The 24,403-nt window shown below is 39.1% G+C and overlaps 2 protein-coding genes across 3 annotated transcripts in view; both read right to left on the reverse strand.

Moving 5' to 3' along the window:
- Window positions 1-6,229, reverse strand: part of si:ch73-335l21.1 (insulin receptor substrate 1-B) — a 40,435-nt gene extending 34,206 nt beyond the window's left edge. The window contains exon 1 of the mRNA XM_056753751.1: window positions 5,387-6,229. Coding sequence (XP_056609729.1) covers window positions 5,387-5,735 — 349 coding nt within the window. The 5' untranslated portion in view covers window positions 5,736-6,229. The remainder of the gene's footprint in view (window positions 1-5,386) is intronic.
- A 1,515-nt stretch (window positions 6,230-7,744) lies between these two features.
- Window positions 7,745-24,403, reverse strand: part of agfg2 (ArfGAP with FG repeats 2) — a 36,496-nt gene continuing 19,837 nt past the window's right edge. The window contains exons 7-14 of one of the 2 annotated variants that reach the window (XM_056753761.1): window positions 21,029-21,061; window positions 20,304-20,492; window positions 18,271-18,355; window positions 18,108-18,154; window positions 11,142-11,225; window positions 9,858-9,962; window positions 9,066-9,136; window positions 7,745-8,764 (exon numbers count right to left, since the gene is read on the reverse strand). In XM_056753761.1, the coding sequence (XP_056609739.1) occupies window positions 8,717-8,764; window positions 9,066-9,136; window positions 9,858-9,962; window positions 11,142-11,225; window positions 18,108-18,154; window positions 18,271-18,355; window positions 20,304-20,492; window positions 21,029-21,061 (662 nt within the window). In that variant the 3' untranslated portion in view covers window positions 7,745-8,716. The remainder of the gene's footprint in view (window positions 8,765-9,065; window positions 9,137-9,857; window positions 9,963-11,141; window positions 11,226-18,107; window positions 18,155-18,270; window positions 18,356-20,303; window positions 20,493-21,028; window positions 21,062-24,403) is intronic. The other variant, XM_056753770.1, reaches the window with a different exon arrangement.

Here is a 24,403-nt window from a genome sequence, read left to right on the forward strand (position 1 = left end):
CCACTCTGCTGTTTTGTACATTGTGAAAGGTGTCTAATTTAGAGTTAAACACTCTAAAAGCAAATGTTTTTAACTCAAAATTGGCCATGCAAAACAATGAGAGCAAATTTCCACGAAAAGCCAGTCATTTCCAATACATTTTCTGTGGTGCCTCAGCAACTGAGTGACTTCTTCCACACAACACAATTGCCTTTTAATTTATGTATTTTTCGACATCAATTTATTATGATTATCATGTTTTCAAGGAATCAATTTCTGCACAAATAAACTCAACAACCTCTCTTTGCCTCAGAGATCAACCGTAACAAAACACAACAATAGAAGTCCATTTCATGACGTTGTTTATTAAATCAGGAAACCAGAAAATGAAGTCAGCTTTGGCTCATATTGCATGCCTACTGTATATCTGTGTGCATGATGTGAGAAATCAAGCCGACTTCTGACCAACATTTTAACATAAAGATATTTGTTAAGCTTGTATCGCAGACTGAAGGTGTTTCCCATGGATCAGTAAGACATACAGCCTCTACTTGCTTAACCCTGAATGTTGTCTCCTTATTTAGGTTACTATATAAATTTAAATAACTGTTTATACAATTATATTTATAATAACATGACTATATCATTTTACGGTCAAGAGCCATTACAGGAGAAAAGCTTGATATACACACAGAGGAGCCTAGCGTATATTTTTGTCACTGGTTGGGGAGTTAAACAGTCTTCAGGGTAAGTCTATGTTTAAACGCATCTAAGGACAAGTAATATTGTATAATGGGGTACATAAGGGTTAAACCAGATTTAAGCAGCTGTAAAGCAGACTCAAAACCTCTGTTATCCACTTTATTACATCAGATTTAGCAGTTAAAATAGTACACGCTCTTACTGCCATTCATGAGGTGTTTGCATGTGTGTGTGTCCAAGATCTCACATAGACAATAATTACCAGCATATTAAGCAGATGAGTGAGGATTAGGGAAGAGCCAGAGAAGCAGCTCAGCCACTGACAAGTGTACACAAAAACTCACACTGCCCTGGACAGCATGGGCAATGCCATGGTGCTGGTTAAAAGGTAAAGAAGGTAGCATCACATTAAGCATTGAACATTTCATAAAGGTCACTTCTGTTTCTTTCTATACAAACATTTCAGTGTTCTGAAAAGTCAGAAGAGGCTTTGTGTTTCATGCATGATGAGACTAACTACTGGATGCAGTTTTTGATTAAATAAAATACTTCTTATTAATTTGTTAAAAAAAAGCTTTTAACCTTAATAATTTAATCTTGAAATACAAGATTCCATTAACTGGAAATATTGACCATATCAGTCAGAGGTGCCAATGTAAGAATAACTGTTTCTCTAGCCTTACTTATCCTCACCGTTAGCATTTGCACAGATACCGGACATAAAATGTCACAGCTCCGACTTTCAATATTTGTTTAATTGGATTTCCTAATAAATCCCAGGAATCTTATTCTTCTCAAAATATTCTCTTTACTGTATGCACCATTGATAATACTGTTTATGCAAACGTCATTCAGCTTTGCTTGTACATACTGTACATGTAAGGTTCAAGCTGAGCAAGGTTCTTCAGTTGTTTTAAAAACTTTCCACAGTTAGTGAACTCAATGCCTGTGGTTTCTATGTTCCATATGTGGTTGGTCAGGAATATACTGATGAAATACAGTTTGAAGTCCAAAACACACGTCAAAGGGAAAATATTCGGTTGCATCACTGAACTCCCAAGCCACAATTGTTTAGGCCTACTTGGTTATGATTACCAATTTAATCACAAAGTAGCAAAGATCAAAGTCTGGAGTGAAAAATAATGATATGTAAATTAGGGATGCACGATAAATTATCGGCCGATAAATGGTCATTTTTAAAGTTATCAGTATCGGCCAATAATACAATTTAGGCCGATATATTATAGCCAATAATTAATTTCCTCTGCTTAAACTTCTTCAGCTGCACGCTGGTCACAGTTAAAATACTGTACAGTGCTGTCTTACTGTTGTGATCATTCACTTACTGCTATTGGCAAAACATTGTTGATGAAGGTACAGTATATAGATACAGTATTTATGAATATGTAAATGAAGAGACATATAGCATATTGTTTGAATCGGACTGCTGTCTGAATGCTTTCTGTCTTGAAACCTGTTAGAAATGTGACACTAAAGTACAATTTTCTGGGTTGAACAGCTAAAATTTGTTTATTAACTAAAAAATATACCAGAAAAGTTTGAAGGTTAAAGAACCGTTAACTAATTTAAAGTAGGCTTGGTACATGATTTTCAGGGAGAAAAAGGGAACTAATAGTTACCTTGTTTTCTGCAATCAATGTTTTCAAATAAAAGCAGTTATCCACTTTTTGCCTTTTGATTCAGTCTAAGGGAATTATATTCTAATATTTAGATACTTTATATCGGCTATATATCGGTTATCGGCTTCTAATGTTAAAGGATTATCTGTTATCGTTGTCGGCATTATGTTTTTTTGGGGGTGTTTAACAATGGATGTTCATGTTTCGAGTTTCACAAAACGCTTTATGTTTAAATGATGAGAATATGTTTACCGATGTCCCTCGTCTAGCCAAAAGACTGGATTTCTTCTCAGGCTGTTGTGATTGGTTGGTCCGCTCTAAGTGCACGTGTTTTCATAAGCTTTGGCTTTTAGCAATAAACAGTAACAATGTCATCAACTTCACTTCATCAGGTAAACACATGCAGATTGCTCGAAGTGTAACGGTGCATGTGCAAACGTCAATCTTTGTTAGAGATCACAATTTTTTGGGACCGATTGGATCATTGTATTGATTAACACTAATAACAGAAGCATTAGTTTTGCCTTTTTATTTTGGACCGTAGTTGGGTAATAAAACAAGCAGATTGACCAGGAGATATTTGCAAACAGGACTTCAAAGGAGATTTCAGTGTATTACACAGAACAGCTTTTACAGCCCAGTCATGTAAGCTGTTATCGACTGTTGGTTATCTTAGAATGTGTGTAGCAGAATTCTTATTACCAGCTGTAGGACTGTGATGAAAGTGAAAGTCATTAATTTCGCACCTCAGTAACATGTTTAGAATCTCTGATGACCAAACACTACTCTTCCGCTTCTCTAAGGAAGGCCTTGCCCCTTTTTTGGTATATTCCTTTGGGCAGAGGTTTTTCAAAACCTTGGAATAGTGACATTATTTACCAGGAATATATAGGAATGTAGTCCGCTTCCAGCTGTTCTCTGTAGTCCTTGAAAAGCGAATTCTATTAAAGACAATATCTCGCTTGACATTGAACTTTGAGCTTTATCATTTTTCAGATATTGTTTATGCTCCTAACAGCAACATTACATAAGTTTGAAAAGTGGCATCGCAGGGAATCGCAGCTTTAACATTGATGCAAGTGAATGAATGAATTAAGTAATTTAAGAGAAATGGGTTGCACCACATATTCAGTGAACTCCAAATTGAAAAAAATCAAAGCAGATTAAAGTGGTTACTGAAAGTTCATCGCCAGAATAATTTGGACGGTAGAGGACTTTAGATTACTTCAGAACAGCTTCTTTGTTGAACATAGAACGTATGTAAAAGTAAGCACAGAAAACGTGTTACAGGTCATCTCACAGTCCCATCAACAGTTCAATCCCAGCAGGAATCTTTGTGACTACAGAATTAAGACAGATGTCAAAATGTGTGATCAGCAAATCAGTTAATGTAGCCAGTTATCCATTTGGGGGTTTATTGACGACAACTGTAAGGTCATGTCCAGCTTGACCCTTTCATCTTATGGTGTCTTCTCCTTTGCACCCACTCTAAAAAACACATTAGTTTTCGTTCCATTTGTAAATCATGCACTAGGCATTAAGTATACATCAATAAAATGTAGTAACTCTTTGCAAACATAACATCTTCACAACCTGTATGCATTTTCGAAAGAAAAATTGCATGCCATATGGCTTGGGCTTTCATTATGCCCTCATTATATAATTGCTAGCTGAGTAATAGCACCTTGGACTCTTATTATTGGTTTCCAAAGGTTGCGTCACATGTTGGGTTAAGTCATATCTCCTGGACTCAAGGAACACGCAGGCCTATAATTGCTGCAGGAGTCACGGTCACTGCCCTTTTCTTCTGTTTACTCTTTACTAGTGTACCTGCCATTTCTAGGCCAGTGTATCCCAAAAGGACTTACAGGTTGTGTAATATTTAAAATAGTATGTATAGCTATAATGTTAATTATGCAAACTTTTTGAAAAGCAATGAGTGAGATTATTTAGGCATACAGACACTTGAGATGTTCGTTTACCAGAATTACGGAGAAAACAATTAATACATTAAATTTTAATCTGTTTAATTTTACGCTACATGTTTGTTTGCTGGTGTAGGTTGTGTTATAGTTGCGTATCATTCTCTTCTAAATATCTTGCAAAGTTACTTTGGAAACACTGTATGCCTAATAGAGACCTAATAAATAATATTACTTTCCTCAAAGTATGGAGCATGCAAATTTATAGATGTAAAAGGAAACTGTAATATATTCATATATGTTTGGTGGGAATATATACTTATTCATATTTTCAACAAATTAGTAGGCTTTAACAATAAACTATTAAATAACACGGAATAACAATGTATATAGTGTAACTACTGGAGACACGTTGTAACTAAACAGCTTCCAAAATCAAGATTTTATCAGCTGAGTTCCAATGCTCGCCTGCTTTTGTTTGTTATATAAATCATTTAATTAAAAAATATTTATTTTTAATAAAATGTTAGTTTTGTAATTAAAGAAGCTAACGTGTTTTATCTATTATGTTTTTATATTTAAAAACAAACATTTAATCATACACCTTCAGATCAAAAGATCTGTAAGATTAAGAGAAACATTTCAACCATGATCCTAACCTTAAAACTGTAGTGTATATTTGCCTTGTCTGAAAAAAATACACTAAGAGAAAGGGAGCTCTCGTTGTGTCTTAAGTTTACTGTTTGAGCAAGTTGATCTTTAAACGATAACATGCGCTCCTAGTGTGGCATTGTGGATGAGGAAGAAGTTGAACTGCAGTAACAGTCCTTCCCTTCTTTAACACTGAAGCAAAGGAGGCCCCTCTGTCCAACTCGGGGGGCTGAGGTAAAAACACTGTGCTATTATTTCAACAACACCACTAACTGTAGAACACAAAGAATGTACCACTTAACTAATATTAATTCCGTGGGAAAGACTGGATTTGCAAATTGCACGTGTGTTCTGTTCAACATATACACAAACTTACAGAAATTGATAATACACTGTAACAAATTTCCACGTTAACACGTTATTTCCCCGCTCTGTTGAGAAGCTACATCACTTTTACACAGTACTGCTTGATGCATTATTTTTTAGACTTACTCTTGCATTGAAGTTCCACCATCGCTTGAAACCATTCCTCCTGGTCTGTCTCATTATCCGCCGCCACAACAAAACTCTCAGCCCGTGTGTAAAGCGCGATCATGTGTTTATTCTTGGAGTCGACTCGTTTGTTTATGTTGAAGCACGTCTCCAGTGCCAGAACCTTTTTGGGCAAGGGAGCTTTACCCTTAAATTTCTTCTCATTCTCGTAGTATTCGAGACGGGCCGGGCCGCGCTCAGAGGCCGTCCGTAACACGAAGTACCGCCGGTGCATGGATTTCTGCTTGCGGAGATAGCCGCTCTTACGGACGTCCTCGGTGCTGCTCTGTGGTTCGGTCTGGTTCTCCATGGTTCGGTTGGGTGTCTTTCGCAACACCGCGGAAAAGTTTTAAGCCTTATTATTAGCGAAAAACAACAAATGTAACCTCCGTCTTCTGTTCCTCTGCAAAATTCATGTGCGTAAAGGTCGTGAGGGGTTGCAACAATCAGTTTCTTTCCCAAAATAATGTCATTGAATGCTGCCTTTTCTTGGCATTGGTCGAGCTGAATGGGTGAGCGCGTAGTCCACGGCCGCGCACACATGGGCACACGCGGTGCACTGTGCAAGAAATAGCGCAACTACTACGTTTTAAAAGAAGCTTTAAGAGTTCAGTAATCTTTTTACAGTAACATACAGTAGACAGCTCGCCGTCACCCCTCCTCTCCTACACAGCGAACAGCGCTACTGTGAAGCTGTCTGTCACTCATCGGTCCTGTGTAGTTTATGCGTCTGTGTGTGTTTGAGGGCGGAGAGAGTCGGCTATAGCTGTAGAACACGAAGCTGCCAACCAGAATCAGTTTTCATTCGAATCTGGGCTGTTCTGACTCAATACTGCTTAAACATACGTTATTTCTTAAGCCTTATTACATTGTTATCTGGTCGCAGACAATTGATGGGAATTACTGTATAACAAAAATGTTTATTTAAAACAATAATATTTTCATCAGCTAGTTACGGGAACGTTTTCCTATAACGTACGTGTAAGTCTCTAAAAATGAAAACGAAAAAAACCCCGTTATTTTAGGGGTTAAGGAATTTTGATTGTGCACTGAAATTGGAGACAAGGGCGCCATCTGACGGAAAAATTGGTACATTGCAGGTAAGTATTAGATAACCTTTAGGTTAAGCTGGTAATTTTTCCCCTGTTAAGTATTTAAACGATTGCAATCTGTTACCACAACAGCACTTCATCTGTTCTGTTTAAAGTTATTTCTTTGGTATGAGGTGGGCGTATTTCAACTTGAAAGGGGGAACAAAAATGGTTGTGACAAGTCAAGTAATACTACTAAGTAATACATTAAGCAGTCTAAAGCAGATAATACTGAAGTACTGACTGATAATAAGTTTGTAAGCGTTTAGGTTTCTTTCTTTAGTTTGTATATATATATACAATATAAATGTATTGTTTTTATAAACACACATATCTGTATATATATATATATATATATATATATATATATATTTCATTAAGAAATTTTATGTGGTTGCCTATTTTGGCAAATAAAATGGGCCACCAGTTTTCAGTTCAAAAGGGGTACTTTCTGATTTGTTAACAATGTGCATGTATAAATGTGTATTGATAAATAAAGCAGACAAACATTTGTTTTTACAGAATAAAATCCAAATGAAGAGAACAAACGACAATAGCTACATCTGTATCATGAGGAATATTTTATTGCTCTTAATAGCTCAGTTGTGTTTAAATTAATTTTTCTCATATTGTTTCTCAGAAGGTTGCTCAAATTGTGACAAATGTCAATTTGTGGCATTTGTTAGATTTCTGTATCTTTTTCCTATAAGAAAAATCTTATATTCTTGAGAATAAAGGGAGTACATTTTTTTCTTCCTTGGTGTGTAGAGATAACTGAGCTATTAAAGAGAAATAATCTTTATTTTTTGCTTATGGGTAAAGACCAACATATGTACCAAATGTTTTTTAATGTTACCTAATGTTTACATAACTTTGTAATTACAATATAGTCCTACTATATATTGACACACTATATTTGATGCTCACTTAATTTGATGCTGTAGCCTTTTAGATAGTAACCAAAAAGTGGTCCATTTTAGCTGCTTACCCTGCACGAATAAGAGAACATGCATATTTTTCGACCACCCTTAAATTTGATGTTAGGCCATTTTAGTTGCCTTCTAATTTTTATCAGTTAACTTTTATTTGTCCTGTGGTTTGGCAAGTAATAAAACGGAATCTAAGTACTTATTACACTGCAGGACATATCATGTCAAACAGTAATTGCAACTATATTGTTATAAACTATGATGATTCGGACATGAAAATTAGACTAGGTCACGTGGGCTGAAATTAATATTTTTTAATTTATATTTGAAAGCCCTAATGTTCATAGAGTGCAAATACATTCATAATGCGATATTGATCTTCACAGAAAAATATAAATGATGCTGTTTTAAAAAGATATTGCATTAAAATCCAAAAGCAGCAAATTCAATTTGATTTGCATCACATAGACAGAATCACATTGATACAACAGTTAGCTTTATGTATATGGATACAGCTCAATACAAGACCGTTCTATATAATCTGTTTTCAAATAAACAATCTCTACATTATACAGGATGCATGACAGTATTAGACAGTTTTTGGTCCATACACTAATCCCTCATAATAAATGAAATTGCAGTACATTCAGCAGCTTCCCGCTCTTGTGAAGCGCATGCAGTCCGACAATACTCACACAATTACATTAAAAACATGTAAAAAAAACATCAACGTCAAAATATGGAGAAATAAGCTCGGCATACATACACAGACAGATAAGTGAAGGAACGTCTGCGTCATTTATGCCGTCTCATTAACATGCAGCTGGATCCTAAAAACCAAATGCATTACTGAGATAATCCGAAACTTAAATATGCTACTGTTTTTGTTGTGTTTTGTTGGCACAAGAAACTATCATTTGGCAGTAACTGAAAGTTAAAGCAGCGGCTTGTGTGTGTGCATGTGTGTGTGTAATTGGTAAGGGTTCTAATAAACACCTTTTCACCTGAGTTTCTCCTGCTATCAGAAAACATTCCGATATTTGGCAAACCCACACACACAAACACACACGCATATATAGCTTGATTTATAGCATCTGATACAAAAAGAGCACACACTCGCACAGCTTGTACAAACAATAACATGTACAATATATGATAACAAACATCCACAGAATTGAACATACAAGAACAGACAGACATAAACTCAAAGTCAGAAATCAGACAGGTGTTGGGTGTTGTTATCATCTGGTTGAGCCCCCTCTGGTTCAGGATCAGATGAAGGGGTTCAGCGAAGCTCCTCTGCTAGGGTAAACATTCCCCTAGGAGAAGTCAAGAAAAAGTTAAACACTCCCATAACTACCCTTCCCAAAATCACACACACACACGTTGTTTTTATACATTATAGGGTACTTCCCATAGACATAATGACACACAAACACACACACTTGTTTAGCGCTCATACAAACATGGTATAGAAAACATAATAACTTTGTTAAAGGTTATTTAATCATGAAATTGGCAAGTAAACTAACTATGACCTGCAAATGGTTTATGCTACCTAGACACAGGGTTTTTTAGCACACAGTCCTGAGTAAGAACACTGGTAAAGATCTTGCTTACAGTAAAAGGGTTGACAGACATTGGTCGTGGGACTTTGGGCTTAGACTCAGGTGCAGGAAATGAGTTAAAACCTACAAACAAATAAGCAGGATTAAACAAATCGAATAAAATCAACATAATTCATTTCATATACGCACCCTTTTTTTCTACGTTTTTGAAGCAAACTAGTTAAATCAGGGTTTTTTAGAAAAGGATTTTTTTTTTCGTGGACTGCCCTTAACTTCCGGTACACATTCGCAAATAATAGAGTGCATGTAGATTATTTCTGATAACAAGTAAAAGAAACCGAACATTTACTTGTTACTTGTACTTCTTTTAAACTTGTCCCTACAATATTTTGAATTTAGACTGCAATACCAAGCTCCACCGCTAGATGTCAATGTCCCATACGGTTTCGTTAAATGCGACAAAACTACAGGACCCTTTAAACTAATTGTTTAGTCAATAATAATTGTTAACATTCAACAAAATTTAACAAATCGTTTATTTAATAGAATTATCATACAATAAAATTATAATATAAATTAATATTAACATAAATTAAATTAAATATAAATAGTTACATTATTTGACACTAGCCAGACTGATAAACAAACACATATTGGAGGTTAACTGCACGTCCGATTTATCTATATAAAGAGACGGGAGTGGCATTACGAAGCCCTGGACATTGTCTTTCTGAAGTGCTAATTCCTGGCTTAATATTTTAATTGATTAGTGAAGTATTTTAAGGACAAGTGGTTCGCTGCCATTAAGCCAATTTAAAGATTTACGTAAGCTTGCTATACTCACCATTGGTTTCCTGGTTACTAGACTGTTGGTGTGAGAAAGCACTTTGGGTGGTGGGAGCAGGAAAAGAGACAGACTGGTGAAACACAGCTGAGGAGGAGGTGTCATCTGTCAATCAAAGGCAGATTAAAATGTTCAAATCAAAAGTCTTGAGATGTCCTAAGAAACTTACAAAGACTTCATTCTCAAAGAGTGTGTTTGTCATACCTACTCTAATGTAAACTTGTGTTTCCATCTTGACATGTGACACTACACTCACCTAACGGATTATTAGGAACACCATACGTCGCCTTCAGAACTGCCTTAATTCTACGTGGCATTGATTCAACAAGGTGCTGAAAGCATTCTTTAGAAATGTTAGCCCATATTGATAGGATAGCATCTTGCAATTGATGGAGATTTGTGGGATGCACAAAGCTCCTGTTCCACCACATCCCAAAGATGCTCTATTGGGTTGAAATCTGGTGACTGTGGGGGACATTTTAGTACAGTGAACTCATTGTCATGTTCAAGAAACCAATTTGAAATGATTCGAGCTTTGTGACATGCTGCATTATCCTGCTGGAAGTAGCCATCAGAGGATGGGAACATGGTGGTCATAAAGGGATGGATATAGTCAGAAACAATGCTCAGTGAGGCCGTGGCATTTAAACGATGCCCAATTGGCACTAAGGGGCCTAAAGTGTACCAAGAAAACTTCCCCCACACCATTACACCACCACCATAATTACATTAATGAGAAATTGAACAGGTGTTCCTAATAATCCTTTAGGTGAGTGTATATTACTTATTGCATACCTGTACTGTATGTGTTTTAAATTACTTAGTGTCCAAGTTAATACAAAATACTTTATAAATAAATACATGACTTCATCCTCCTATATGTCTAACTTACCAGTCTCACTGTTTGTGTTGGTTTTGTGTTTAGATTTTGTACGTATTTTGTTTGATTTATTATGACTAGGGTATAGTTGTTCTGCACAGGAAGACCAACATTTCCAATTAAAAAATTCATCGCCAAGCACACTCCGTCAGATTTATAGTTATTGCAACAATGTTTCCTTCGTAATAAACAAAAATGTTTGGATTCTGACCAAGAATCAAATTAATGTTGTCAATAGAAGAACTTGGTGTGTAAAGTTTCAGAGAGAATATTGCTGATCTAGCATAAGCTTTTCTTTCCAGAAATGTAGAATCATACAATTGCAAAAAAATCCTCTCTTGTATTGAGACTTCCTGTTCTCTGAAAGCCAAAACATAAACAGGGTAGGAGCACAAACTTCTTACCCGTGGCTGTGCTTTTGAAGGGGTTACTGGGAGAGAGAACAGGCTGGGTGCAACTGGCTGTAGAACTGAAAGGGTTTGGGAAATCTGAATCAGGAAGAAAAAAGGAGAGGTGGTTATGTGTCTGACTGCACAGAATGCCTGTCATTAGCACCAAATGCATGTTAGATTTTAGTCCTCTTTTGACTTAATTGTTGTGAATTTACAGAAATTTCCAGCCTCCAGACTTTCTTTGGTCAGAGAATATCTGAGGTCAAACTGTAAGATCTTATATATGTTCCTCACAGAGCTGAGACAAATAGATTGTTTTCCGTATCGTGACGTATATCTTAGTTAAACGGCTTCTGAAATTAGAAAAAAATGTAGGGTGGGGCTTTATTTTGCCCTTTCTTTTTTTATTGGTTTGTTGTAAATTGGGCCTGGAAAGGAGGGCTAAAAACGCCTGGCCATTGGAGAGAGAGTATCCTAACTCTTTTTTGTTGCTGACATCATTTGTTGAAGAGTTGTTGTTGAGAGGGGGAGAGGAGCTTAATGTTGTTGACTAAAGATTTCAAGTGCAAATGAATAAAACTAATAATAATGGTGAGCACGGATAAATTATTTATAATAATCCCTGCAACACTTTGTAAAACACATAGAATTTTCCTATCTGATTTCATGGTGACTTTGACATCATACTGCAGTTTTTTTAAATGTCTTGTTCATGCTGCTCAGAGGTGACGCACAGCAGTTACAAATGCATGAATAATGTTGAGAATAATGGTAAAAATATATAACTATACATATAAATGATAAAAAATTAATATAATATATGTTAATAATAATAAATATTATATAAATGTAAAAATAAATTAGGATTTAGAAAGATTCTGTTAAAGTAATTCCAGATCTAAATGTCTACATTAGTTATTAAGGCAGCCCAGCCTGTGTCCATCCGCCTAGACCACAGCCATTCTTGAATGTCCTCCACTGGACCAGTCCTCTGAGAGTGACCTATTTATCAGCTATGGTGACCTAAGCATTTAACCCGTCCAGTTAGTAGGGAACTCACGCACTGCAAGTCGTGAACGCATATACACCCGGAGCAGTGGGCAGCTATCATTTCAGCTCAAGGGCACCTCAGTCCTACCGGCCTCTGAGAATCGAACCGGCAACCTTCTAGCCCTGAGTCCGACTCTCCAACTATAAGGCCACGACTACCCATACTATTAATGCATGCTCAGTGCCCCCGGTCCCGTATGACATAACATTAGAACACTTTTCCAAAATCAACACAACCATGCGTGCCAATCTGTTTGCTAAGGCTGTTCTCGCCCCACTGGCGCCGTTAATGCATGCTCAGTGCCCCCGGTTCCATATGGCAAAACATTCCAAAACAGAACACCATTTTATTACGTGGTCATTTGGCAGCCCATATTGCGTCCTTCCGTTTCAACCACAGCCAGTGGCTGCTTCTCTCAACAACGGTGGCAAGTTCTTTGACTACCGTCCGTTGGGCCTGTCCTCTGATCCCCACTTTCTTAGGCAGCCTCGTAGTGGATTTGCAAATAAAGCCCCTGCAGCCCACTTCCACCGGGAACACTTTGGCTGTCCATCACCGATCTTCAGCCTCCGCTGTCAAGTTGGAATACCGGAGATTATTTCTTTCAAATGCTTCATTAGTGGCCTCTTCCCAAGACAAAGTCAACCCAACTATGAGGACTGTCCTACTGGAGCTAAACCACAGAAACATGTCTGGCCGCAGGTTGGTCACTGCGATTTCCAATAGGAAAGTAAGTCTGTGGTTTAAAACTCGCATTTCCCAATCCCTGGCTATACTCAGCAGACCTGAATCCGGGGTTAAGGACTTGGCCCCCTGTTTTCCTCCCCTCCCAAATAAAGGGTTGCATTTTGGGGGATGGAATTTGCTGCCACTCTCTTGGTCTCTACTGCTGCAGCCAAACAGTTTAGTACTTGATTGTGGCGCCATGTGTATCTCCCCTAGGTCAAGCTCTTCTTACAACCCACAAGAATATGTTGAAAGTTTGCTGGAGATGCACATAGGTGGCACGCTGCACCAAAGATTTGTTGGTGAGGGCAGTAAATCATATGTAGCTCTTGTGATAAAACTCAGCCTGTTTGTTTCCATACTCCACAGGTCACTCCAAGTGATTTTGCATCGTTCAACCCCTTCCCACCTCATCGAACGGCCTTCCTGGGCTTCAGAGACCGCTCTGGTGCATCTACTTCCTCTTGATGCCAAACCTCCATCACTACACGGTGACGCTGTACCTTTGGAACTGCTTTTCGCCTTGCGGGTGTAGTTGATGCACACAGGCACAGCATACCACTTGGTGAGGTGGTGGCGACGCCAGATGACCCAGGACTAGTGTATGTACAGCCCAACCAACAAGATATTCACGTCCGTCAACATGTGATTGCGACAATATAAATCATAATCAGACACAAAGTTAATTTTTTGACCAATACCTTTAATGATTGGCTTATGTCTGTGTCTAAATGAACACAGGCACATGTCAACCACTTACCTCTTGAAAGTAATTTAATAAACGTTAAACAAATTAAACCTGAACAAAATACAGGGCAGGAAACAGATTTTATTAAAGAAATTGGTGGGTCCTTATCAGTACTAGTACTGGCCCCAGATTTACTTGTCGTTGGTGACTTTAACATCCATGTAGATAACGATACAGATGTCTTAAGAATGACTTTCAAAGACACTCTTAACTCCATGGGCGTTAGTCCTCATCTGTCAGGACCAGTGTTGTGCAAGTTACTTCCAAACTGTAATAGATTAAAGATTACTTGTTACTGTTATTTAAAAGTAATCCAAACAATATTACGGTTTGCAGAATTGTAATACGTTTCATGACTCCTGTATTACTTTTGAGTTACTTTAACTAAAATAATTTGTCCAATATGTTTTGTTCTGTTGAACTCAAAATATGTTTTGGGATTTAGGAAGCAAACAATTCTAGGTCACTATTGACTACCATTATAATCTTTTCTGCTATGGTAGTCAATAATGACGAAGAATTTTTAGTTGCTTACATTCTACCAAATATCTTTGTGTTCAACCGAACAAAGATATTTAAACAGGTTTGGAACAACAAGAGGGTGTGAAATCCATAACAGAATTTTTATTTTTGGGAAGAGTGTCCCTTTAAAAAAGATCCCATGTGTGCAGGCCACGCAGGGAAATGGACGAGAAACTTTTTTTCTCTTGGTAAAACAAGCAAAAACTTTCTTATGCAATAATTTAACCATGCTTATTTCGTATTTATAATGTGTACAGGCATGTCAATGCTTTAGTTGTTCTCGACTGCGTATAGCGCTGCTCAAACGTGATATTTGGCAGCCGGAAGAATCAACCGTCGTACACTTACACGTGATTTCTTACATCATGCAACGTGACATGCACCGTAGTACGAAACATTGGTAAAAACATAATTTGGATGCAATGTCTAATACCGTTATATTTTCCTCTTTGGTTGAGCTGAGCTCCCGCGTCCCTCATTGTACTGTAGACTGACTGTCATACGCTAGTTCCCCACACTTACCCCTACTTAAAAACGGCGCCAGTCCGTTGCCAGGTATTCATCAGAGTATGAATACACAAAAGTGGTAAGATTCTCCTCAATTAACAGACACACTCTGTCAATTTAAATCTAGACTACAGACGCATCTTTTTAATCTTGCATACACTACACTTCCGTAATATAAATCCTCTGAGGATTAAGGCTACATTAGTTAGATCAACCAGAACCAGAACACTTTCAACAACAACTGATGTACTTGTTGCATCAAAGAGTGCAGAACAGTACTCTACTCTCAGCCAGTCTTGTCTCATTGTTTCAAGGTTACCACAGTTAGCAGGATGCAGTTCATGCCTAGACCTGATGGTAGAGCAGAGAATGGGATGCGGCGACCTGACAAGAGCTAAAATGATAGAGCTGCATAAAGAAGAGTTTTTTTTCTCGATTGGAGTATTAGAATTTTAAAGTTTTACATAAATATTGGATATAGGAATTTATAGTCGGTTTAATATTTGACCGTGTTTCTCTCTCCTTTATCTTAAATGTGTGCTTTCATTGTGCGTACGTGTCTGTGTGTCCTTTCGTGTCAGTGTGTATGAGTGTATGTGTCTATGTCTATGTGCGTTAGTATGATTGCATATTGTATGTGTGGAGCGTTTGTATGTGGGTATGTCTGTCTTCTGTGATTTTACCTTTTTCTTGTTTTTACAGGTATAAATGCAATTTTTTTGCTTATAGTCAATATGTCTCATGTAAAGCTGCTTTGTTACAATGACAATTGTAAAAAAAACTTTATAAATAAAGTTGAGTTAACAGTGATTTGAGTCGGTTCATTATTTAGGCGTGCACAAAATGCTACGGATACGTAAAATGTCTGGTGTACCTTTGGTCAGTTATTTTGCTTGCATTTGATATTGAAACAAGCTGGTAAGCTATGTGAACCACAGTAAAGCAAATGAGAAACACCTTCAAGTCAGTCCTGTTGTAAAGCCGAATCTCCTACAGCAACGTATACAACTCCAGAGAGTAAAGTGTCACCCACAATGGAGGCAACTCTGCAAGTTAATCGACTTCAAATTTTTTCTCTTGTGTTTTTCACTGATTGTAAACTGCCCCGTCACTTCAGTCACTGGTTTTAACCAGATTGTTCAGACTTGCTCAATAGGACTAGGTGTTATAACCCCCCTATTTCAGCACAGTAATAATACACATAATAATTTCTATTCAAAATTAACCAATATATAGTCATTCTCATTATATATATATATATATATATATATATATATATATATATATCAGTGGCGTCTGCTGATCTTTTAAAGAGGGGAAGCTCATTTTCGGCCTAAATCATAAAAATTGCCATTTATTTGTATGTAAATTCTGCCCTACGTTCCTTTTCAAGAAAATGCTCTATAACCCTGTCGTACCAACCAGGCGTCTTTTCCAGTGACTTTAATTAATGAACAAACGATCTAATGTAAATATATATATATTTAACTCAAGGGGAGGAAATGTGGGAATTATGTTAAACTGAAACAATGAATGTGGTGTGAAATATACGATGAAGGTTGCAGCAGTTTGTCTTTCGACTACACATATAAAAATCCGCGAAGGGACTGAGTTGGAAATGGAGACACAGAGTAATACGCGTCATAATCTGAAGACCACGCCCACACCAACCGTCTCTTTGCATTGCGAGAAGCTGCCGCCTCCTTGTCATTTATGATTTATAGCAAAAAAAAAATGTCTAAAAGCTGATATGTGACAATGTGTATAGCAAACAAGCTAAAAAAAACAAAACAAGAAATACGTTTTTATAAGCTGTCGACCCCAAAAAACGAGCGTTTTAGGACATAAAAGGGGATTAAAAAGAGATGACAGACCCTCCAATCATCACGCAGACGTTTGGGGTCCAGGCCAGCCCACTCCTCCATTCATCCCAGAGACGCTGAGCGTCCGTGGGCGGGACATAATCGCAGCATTATCCAATGACCATCTTGTTTAAGCACTGAAAAAAACTGTTTAAAGCAGCCCCATTGAAGTCAATGGACACTGGGCTTCAACAGAGTAATGCACTGTACACTACGGGAATGAATGAGAAGGAAATCGAGTCAGCCGACCTAAGTAGCTGATTCTGAACAAAATTGTTTTCGTTCGAGATGAACGTGCTTAACACATTTTTAGTCAATAAAATGTTAACATAATAGTACATATATTTGACCATTCATTTTTTGACAATTATAGGGGAAGCTGAGCTTCCCTTGCAGTCTTAAAGAAATCGCGTCTGATATATATATATAGCCAATCATCGTTATTGGTTGATAGAAGCCATTTTTTTCAGTTAATGGTTTGAAAACAGCAGACAATCAGAGTTTGCAATTCTGGTTAGGCTAAACACATCAACTACAGTATTGTACACAACAGTTCCTTTAAAAACTCTAGGTGTCAGGGTTTTGTGGTGGAAGAACCCAATTGCAGGCAGACAGTGGTGAGGGGGTTAACAAGAGACTTTAATAATATATTAAACAAACAAAAAACTCAATGGGGAAAAACAAACTAAGGCAGTAAACTACAAAACAAAGACTTCCCAAAACAGTGGCAAAAACATACAGACAGGGTCAAAGCATAAACTCACACTACAAACAGGAACTGGGAACACAAGGTAATCTCCAAGGTAAAAGACAGTATTTTGCAAGGCACACATCAACACAAGTACATACAAGGAACGAGCACAGGACAATAGACATGAGGATATTATATAGGGAGACAGACAAAGGATAATAACAAGGGGCAGGTGTGGGTAATGAAACACTCAAGGAAAGCTAACGAGGAACGAGATGGCCGGAACAAAGACGAGCACCAAAGAGAGAGTATCGAAGGCCGATATGGTCACGTCTCTCTCACACATAAAACATAAGACTTCGTCATGAATCTGCCCCAAGACCAAGAATAGACATGACATGAAGGCAGACTCATGACACTAGGTTTCTTTCTGTGTTTGGATCACAGTTCCTTTCGAACTCTATGTACCTCTAGGTTCCCTATGAACTCAAGGTGTTCTCAAATAATCAGATCAAATTCATAAATAGGTTGGATGTTGTGAGAGAATATTCTCAGGAGAGCTCTGGGAGCAAGAGACCAACACAGGGGAGTATTTGCTTTGGCTTTCTCACTTGTTTATTTTCACACAGGCACCCCTTTATATTAGGTACAGAAAAAGAAAACAAGAACAGCTGCAAGCAAAATATGTTTAGGTTTCATCTTATGACCAAAAAAGTATGACAAGGTATCTGCAAGAAGGTATGTCTAGGGTCTGTTTATAACCTAACAGACAAACAATGTTTGTCCTCTTCTCCCCATGGCCTTGCATGCCATAGGTTATATTTATTTGTGTGGGGAACTAAAACCTAACAAGTATTTTTTAACTGCTTACTTGCAAATGTTTGTGATCCAGAGGTGGCCTCTGGAACTCCTGGGGAACTGAAAATAAGAGGACAATAAATATTACATGGGCATATACCAGTACACAGAAATTGACTATGAAGATATCAGTCAACATGTTAACATGTTTATTTATACTGTGGTAAAACCTTCACCTTGCAGGGGTGGAACTTGAAGACAGCCGGCTACCAAAAAGGGTGCTATACTGAGGGGGTCCATCAGAGGGAGTTGTTGAAACAGCTTCAACAAATGTAGGAGAAAACCTTGGCTCAAAATCATCTCAAAGCATATACTGCACATAGACTTCCACCAAGAAAATTGATAACATTCATCATATACATACATGAGGAAAAATAATTATTGCTGATTTTTTAAGTGTGGCTGCTTACAAAGAAATGGAGGGTCTATCATTTTTATAGTAGGTTTATTTTAACTGATAAAGACAGAACATACAAATGAAATCAGGGGGGAAAATGTTATATAAAGGTTATAACTTGATTTCCATTTCAGTCAGTGAAATAAGTAGTTGATCCCCTTCCAACTAGCAAGAATTCTGGCTCAATAGATTGGTTATGTGCCTATATGGACCACAGATTAGTCCTGTCACTTTAAGAAAGGACTCCTTAATCAGTTTGTTATGTATTTAAAAGATGCCTGCCAACAGAATCTGTATTTTTTGCATTCAACCTCTCCACCAACATGGTCAAGACCAAATAGGTTTTAAAGGATGTCAGGGACAAGATTGTAGACATGCGCTAACCTTGAATAGGCTACAGACAGAAGCGTGGTGAGAAGGAGACTACTGTTGGTTTTGATTAGTTGGAAATAGAAGAAATATAAAATAACTATCAAATGCCCTTGTTCTGGAGCTCCCTACAAGATTTCCCCAATGGAGAAAAAATGACCATGGGAAAGGTTAAAGATCAGCCCAGAACTACACGGAAGAAGCCTTTTAATGATTTCAAGTAAGTTGGGACCACAGTTAGCAAGCAGACCATTGATAACACGTTATGCAATGCTATGCTATGCTATGCTATATACTGTATATTGAAATCCTGAAGCACCCGCAAGGTACTCCAGCCAAAGAATTCTAACAATGAACATCAAAATTATTCAGAAAAGGCTTTGGCGAAAGTGCAGGCACTGCTGTGAGACCAATATTGACTCCTGTGTTTGGAGGGAGAGAAATGTTGACTATGACCCCAAGAACTCCATCCCTACAGAGAAGCACAGTGTTGGAAACATTATGCTTTAGGGCTTTTTCTCTGCTACGGCCAAAGGATGACTTCACCGCATTGAGGGGCTGAGGGACAGGCCAGTGTACCGTAAAACTAGGTTGAGAACCTCCTCCCTTTAATTAGATCACTGGAGATGGGTCGTGGATGTGCCTATTAAATGACAAACACCTAAAACATATTGCCAAGACAACCAAAGAGGCATACTAAATGTCCTAGCCAGTCTCTAGACCGTAGTCGTATAGAAAATCTGTGAGGGAAATTGAAACTCCAATTTGCTGAGCGACAGCCAAGAAACCTTAAACATTTACAGAGGAGTAGACTAAAATGTATCCTGACACATGTGTAAACCTGGTGACCAACTATCAGAAATGTTTTACCTCTGTGCTTGCCAACAAGGGTTTCTCCACCAAATTCAAAGTTATTGTAACAAATCTCAATAAAATGGAAGGAAGGAGGCGGGAACCGGCAAACATTTAAACATTTAATAAAGTAATATAACAGCCGGCGGCCCCTCACGGACGACCGCCGGCGAACAAAACATAATATAAATACAAACATAACATAAGTTCGGGCCCGGTCCTCTCTCTTCGACGGTCCGGTCGCTCGTTCCTTTTATATTCTCCCAGCTCCTATGTGATTCGAGGCCGGTGTGCGCACAGCTGGCGCTAATTCACAATTACTCACCGGACTCGAACCACAGTCTCGCCCCGCCTACTCTACTACAGTTATGTTTTGCTCGGAGATCAAATACTTATTTCACTGACTGAAATGCAAATCTATTTATAATTTTTATATTAAAAAAAAAATCACAGCTTTTTTAATATTCTGTCTCTATCAGTTAAAATAAACCCACCATAAAAATGATAGACCCTTCATTTCTTTGTAAGCAGGCAAACTTACAAAATCAGCAGGGGATCAAATAATTATTTCCCTCACTGTAAGAGTCTTACCTGGGACAGGAGTGTTGTCTGATAACACCTTGTCAAGCTGTGATAAGGCTGCGTACTTATCCTGAGTTGCAGTGGGCGGAGCAGCAGTACTTAGCGTGTTATGGATGTGGCTTAGACCTCCAAAATCCAAACTAAGTGATTTAGGGAAGGATCTGAATGGAGCGCCCGCCCCAGTAGACAAAGTGCGACCTAAACCAGAGAGATGAGTCTGGAGGCTATCAACAAATTTACTCTGAATGCATGCAGATGCATGCAAATAGTAAAACATGCATCAGTTTCCCACATTCTTTCACATAAACCTGGAAGATCTGTGATGTATGGCTTTTGACTTAACTGGCTAAAGCGGAGCTAAAATATTTGTATATAAAAATATACTCTATTTTATTGAAACAGAAAATTTATCTTTTTATGCCTGTTTTTTACTTTAGGCCCACTGGCTTACATGATACTTTGGCCACACGCTGCTGACATGTGAATGGTGCATATTTAGGTCAATATAAACAGCATTCCATGGGGGTTGAATTTGCATTGTATAAAATGGGATTTAAGCCTCTCTACCTTTTCACTTCTTTCTCTTTGAACACATAAACCTAGTATAATTGCACACTAATGGATGTGCATTTTTTTCTTTTGCATTTCATGGCCAGTTTACTCAACATTACAGTTAGGTGGTCTGAATATCTGTAGTTTTTGCAAAGCACAACTTAAAATGACATAAAACTTACCTAAAGTGAAGCTGTTTTTGAAAGTGGTGCTTGCTGTGGAATAAAGTATATGAAAGTGAAAGTGAGGCCAAGTATTGTGTTCTATACTAAATTTGAGCTCTGCATTTAACCCATCCAAGTGCACACACGGTGAACACACACCTAGAACAGTGAGCAGCCATTGCTGGGGGGATCGCTGCCAAGGATCTCACCTCAGCCATGGTATTGAAGGTGGAGGAGAGTGCTGATCATTCACTCCCCCCACCTACAATACCTGCTGGTACTGAGGCTCGAACCAGCAACGTTTGGGTTACAAGTCCAAGTCTATAACCATTAGGTTTCGACTGCAAGGATCTCAAATTAAAAGGAAACGTATGGCACAAGGCAAAAAAAACCTAGATGTCCAATTCTTCTGCCAAAAACATTATAATTTTGGACCCCTACTTATGTTTAGCATAATACATTTACATTTAGTCATTTAGCAGACGATTTTATCCAAAGCGACTTACAAAGAGTTTAAGGAGCAATAAGCAATATTTCATACACGAGGAATAATGCAATAGGTGCCAATACAAAGTTACTGGTTTTAACAAAACTAGACCACTACCTGTTGAGAGAAAGAGAGAGGGTTAGTTTTTTTTTGTCTGTCAAGTATTCACAGAAGAGATGGGTTTTAAGTCGTTTTCTGAATGTTGTGAGAGATGTGGTTGACCGGACCAAGTTAGGAAGAATGTTCCACCAGGAAAGAGTTGTGAATGTGAATGAGCAGGAAAGCGATTTCCTGGCCTTATAAGAAGGCAGTACAAGACGCCGCTGGTTTGCTGAACGCAGGGATCTTGATGGGCTTTAGGGCCGGTGCAAATCCAGTGATAGACCTGTAGGCAAGCATTAGTGACTTGAATCTGATACAGGCTTCAACCGGTAGCCAGCGGAGAGAGCTGAAAAGGGGTGTCACATGAGCCCTTTTGGACTGTTGGAAGATGAGTCGTGCTGCTGCGTTCTGAACCAGCTGGAGCGGTTTGATAGCCTTTGCAGGAAGACAAGCAAGGAGAGCATTGCAGTAGTCCAACCTTGAGATTACCAGGGCCTGGATAAGGAGTTGTGCCGCATGCACAGGGAGATAGGGTCTAACCTTTCTAATGTTGAAAAAGGCATATCTGCATGACCTCGTTGTCTTTGCAATGTGATCATTAAAGGACAGCTGTTTAATCAAATATGACTCTGAGGTTCCTGGCTGTTTTGGAAGGAATGATTGTGGTATTGCCAAGTTGGATGGTGATAGTGTTTCATAGCGGGGTGCACCGGAAAAACACAAGTAGTTCTGTCTTGGCAAAGTTGAGCTGTAGGTGATGCTCTTTCATCCAAGCTGAGATGTCCTCTAGGCAGGCTGCAATGCGAGCTGCTACAGTGGTATCGTCTGGATGAAACGAGATGTAAATCTGGGTGTCGTCAGCATAGCAGTTATACGAGAAGCCATGTGTCCGTATGATGGGTCCCAAGGATGCAACACATGAAGAAGTCCAAGCACCGATCCCTGAGGGATCCCAGTGATCATGTGGTGAGCAGTGGACAGCGAGCCTCTACATGACTTGCTCCATGACACTCTGAAGGATCTGCCGGAGATGTAGGATTTGAACCAGCGGAGAGGACAGCCTGAGATTCCTAGAGATGACAGGGTTTCTAGCAGTATATGGTGACTGACAGTGTCAAATGGTGCCGATAGGTCTAGCAGAATCAGGACCAAGGATTTAGATTCCGCCTTTGCTAGCCGCAGTGCTTCTGTGACTGATAGCAGTGCAGACTCAGTGAAGTGGTTTGTTTTGAAGCCAGGCTCCTTTTCATCCAATAGTTTGTTCTGGGATAGTTAGGATGACACCTGGATGAATGCTACCCTTTCAAGTGTTTTTGCAATAATACAAAATTTTGCAATATTGGTAAATTGTTAGTTTTTTAGTTCTTTACATCAAAATGTCTTAGTAATCACTCTTAGTTCTTACTTTGCTGACAAGTTTGAGCAAAAAAAGCTATCTTGGGTTTGATTCCCAAATAATATTTATACGATCAATCTATTACATGTGGCCTGATCTGAAGGACACCATTCTAACAAATTAACATGTTTAAAAAATACACATTTAAGATTTTCAATGCGATCTCACACTTTATGGTGTTTTACTAAACTAAGTTCGGGAGGAGCAGGAGCAGGAGCAGATAATTAACTCGGCTGGTCGGCTGTCAGCAATCTCAACAATCAACCTATCACTTCAAAGAGAGAGAGAGAGAGTGTCTCTATAAATAGTCAAGACGTCTTACCTTCACTCTCTCTTCAGTCTCAAGCATTGGTATATCCAATTACAGAAATGTCAGAGAACGAAACAGCCCAAATGGACAACTCCATCGAAGATCTAGGTCCTTCGGCGTCCACAAGCGACGGCCAGCCCAGCAGCGCACGCAGGGAAAAATCACAAAAACCCGCGGCTACTCCAAGAGGCCGTCGGCTTTCCCGCGCTTCCTCCTCTACCCCTAGACGCAGTGGCACACAGTCACCGCCGCCTTCCAGGCTGGCACCGACGTCCCCAGCTTCCTCATATGCTTCCATCCTTCCCGACCTCCCGCCTATCGAGATGTGGACGGTCGTAGGATTACGACAAGCGCTACTCAAAGCAAACGTCCATTTTTCACGGCGATTGAACAAAGCCGAACTATATGGTATGTACTCCTCCCTCCAGCCGGATTCCCGGAATACGCCAAATGTCACCCAGACGAGGGCAACAGGAAAGCCGAGGCAGGTTCGCGATTCCCCGTATCTACGGCCGGGTCAGACTCCAACGAGGAGCGGCCTCAGGTCCGAAAACCGCCGGAGCGTTCCCTCTGCAAGCTTGGGCCGCGCCCCGGAGGCCAGAACCGACGAGCCGCCCTGGCAGCGCGAGCATGGCTCCGCAAGCGGCCCCAGCTCACCCACACATCCTCGCTCTCTCCTCCAATCCTTTTTCCAGCCAATGGCCTGCGGCCCCGCCTTCGTTTTCCAGTGCGAGGCTCCCTCCACTGACGTCACAGGCGCAGGTTTACGACTTCTCCGCCTTCCCTCAGGTCTCAGGCACAGGCAATGTAAACAGCGCAAGACCGGCCTCGCAAATGGTCCCAGCAATTAAAGGGTACCTAAGCGGAATTCAATTCTTCCACAAACTTATTTTTAACTCAACCTGCACAGCTATATCCAGTCCTCAAACCTCCATGCTCATCAAAGGAATTCAAAGAGCTCAACCCGCCTCCCCGGACAAAAGACAACCCATAACTTTGGATATATTAACCAAATGCATTTCTACCCTCCGCAGAGGTTACCACTCCACGCACACCACCCGCACACTCGACGCCATGTTCACTCTGGCTTTTTTTGGA

The sequence above is a fragment of the Triplophysa dalaica genome, chromosome 1, assembly GCF_015846415.1.
Source record: "Triplophysa dalaica isolate WHDGS20190420 chromosome 1, ASM1584641v1, whole genome shotgun sequence".
NCBI lineage: Eukaryota > Metazoa > Chordata > Actinopteri > Cypriniformes > Nemacheilidae > Triplophysa > Triplophysa dalaica.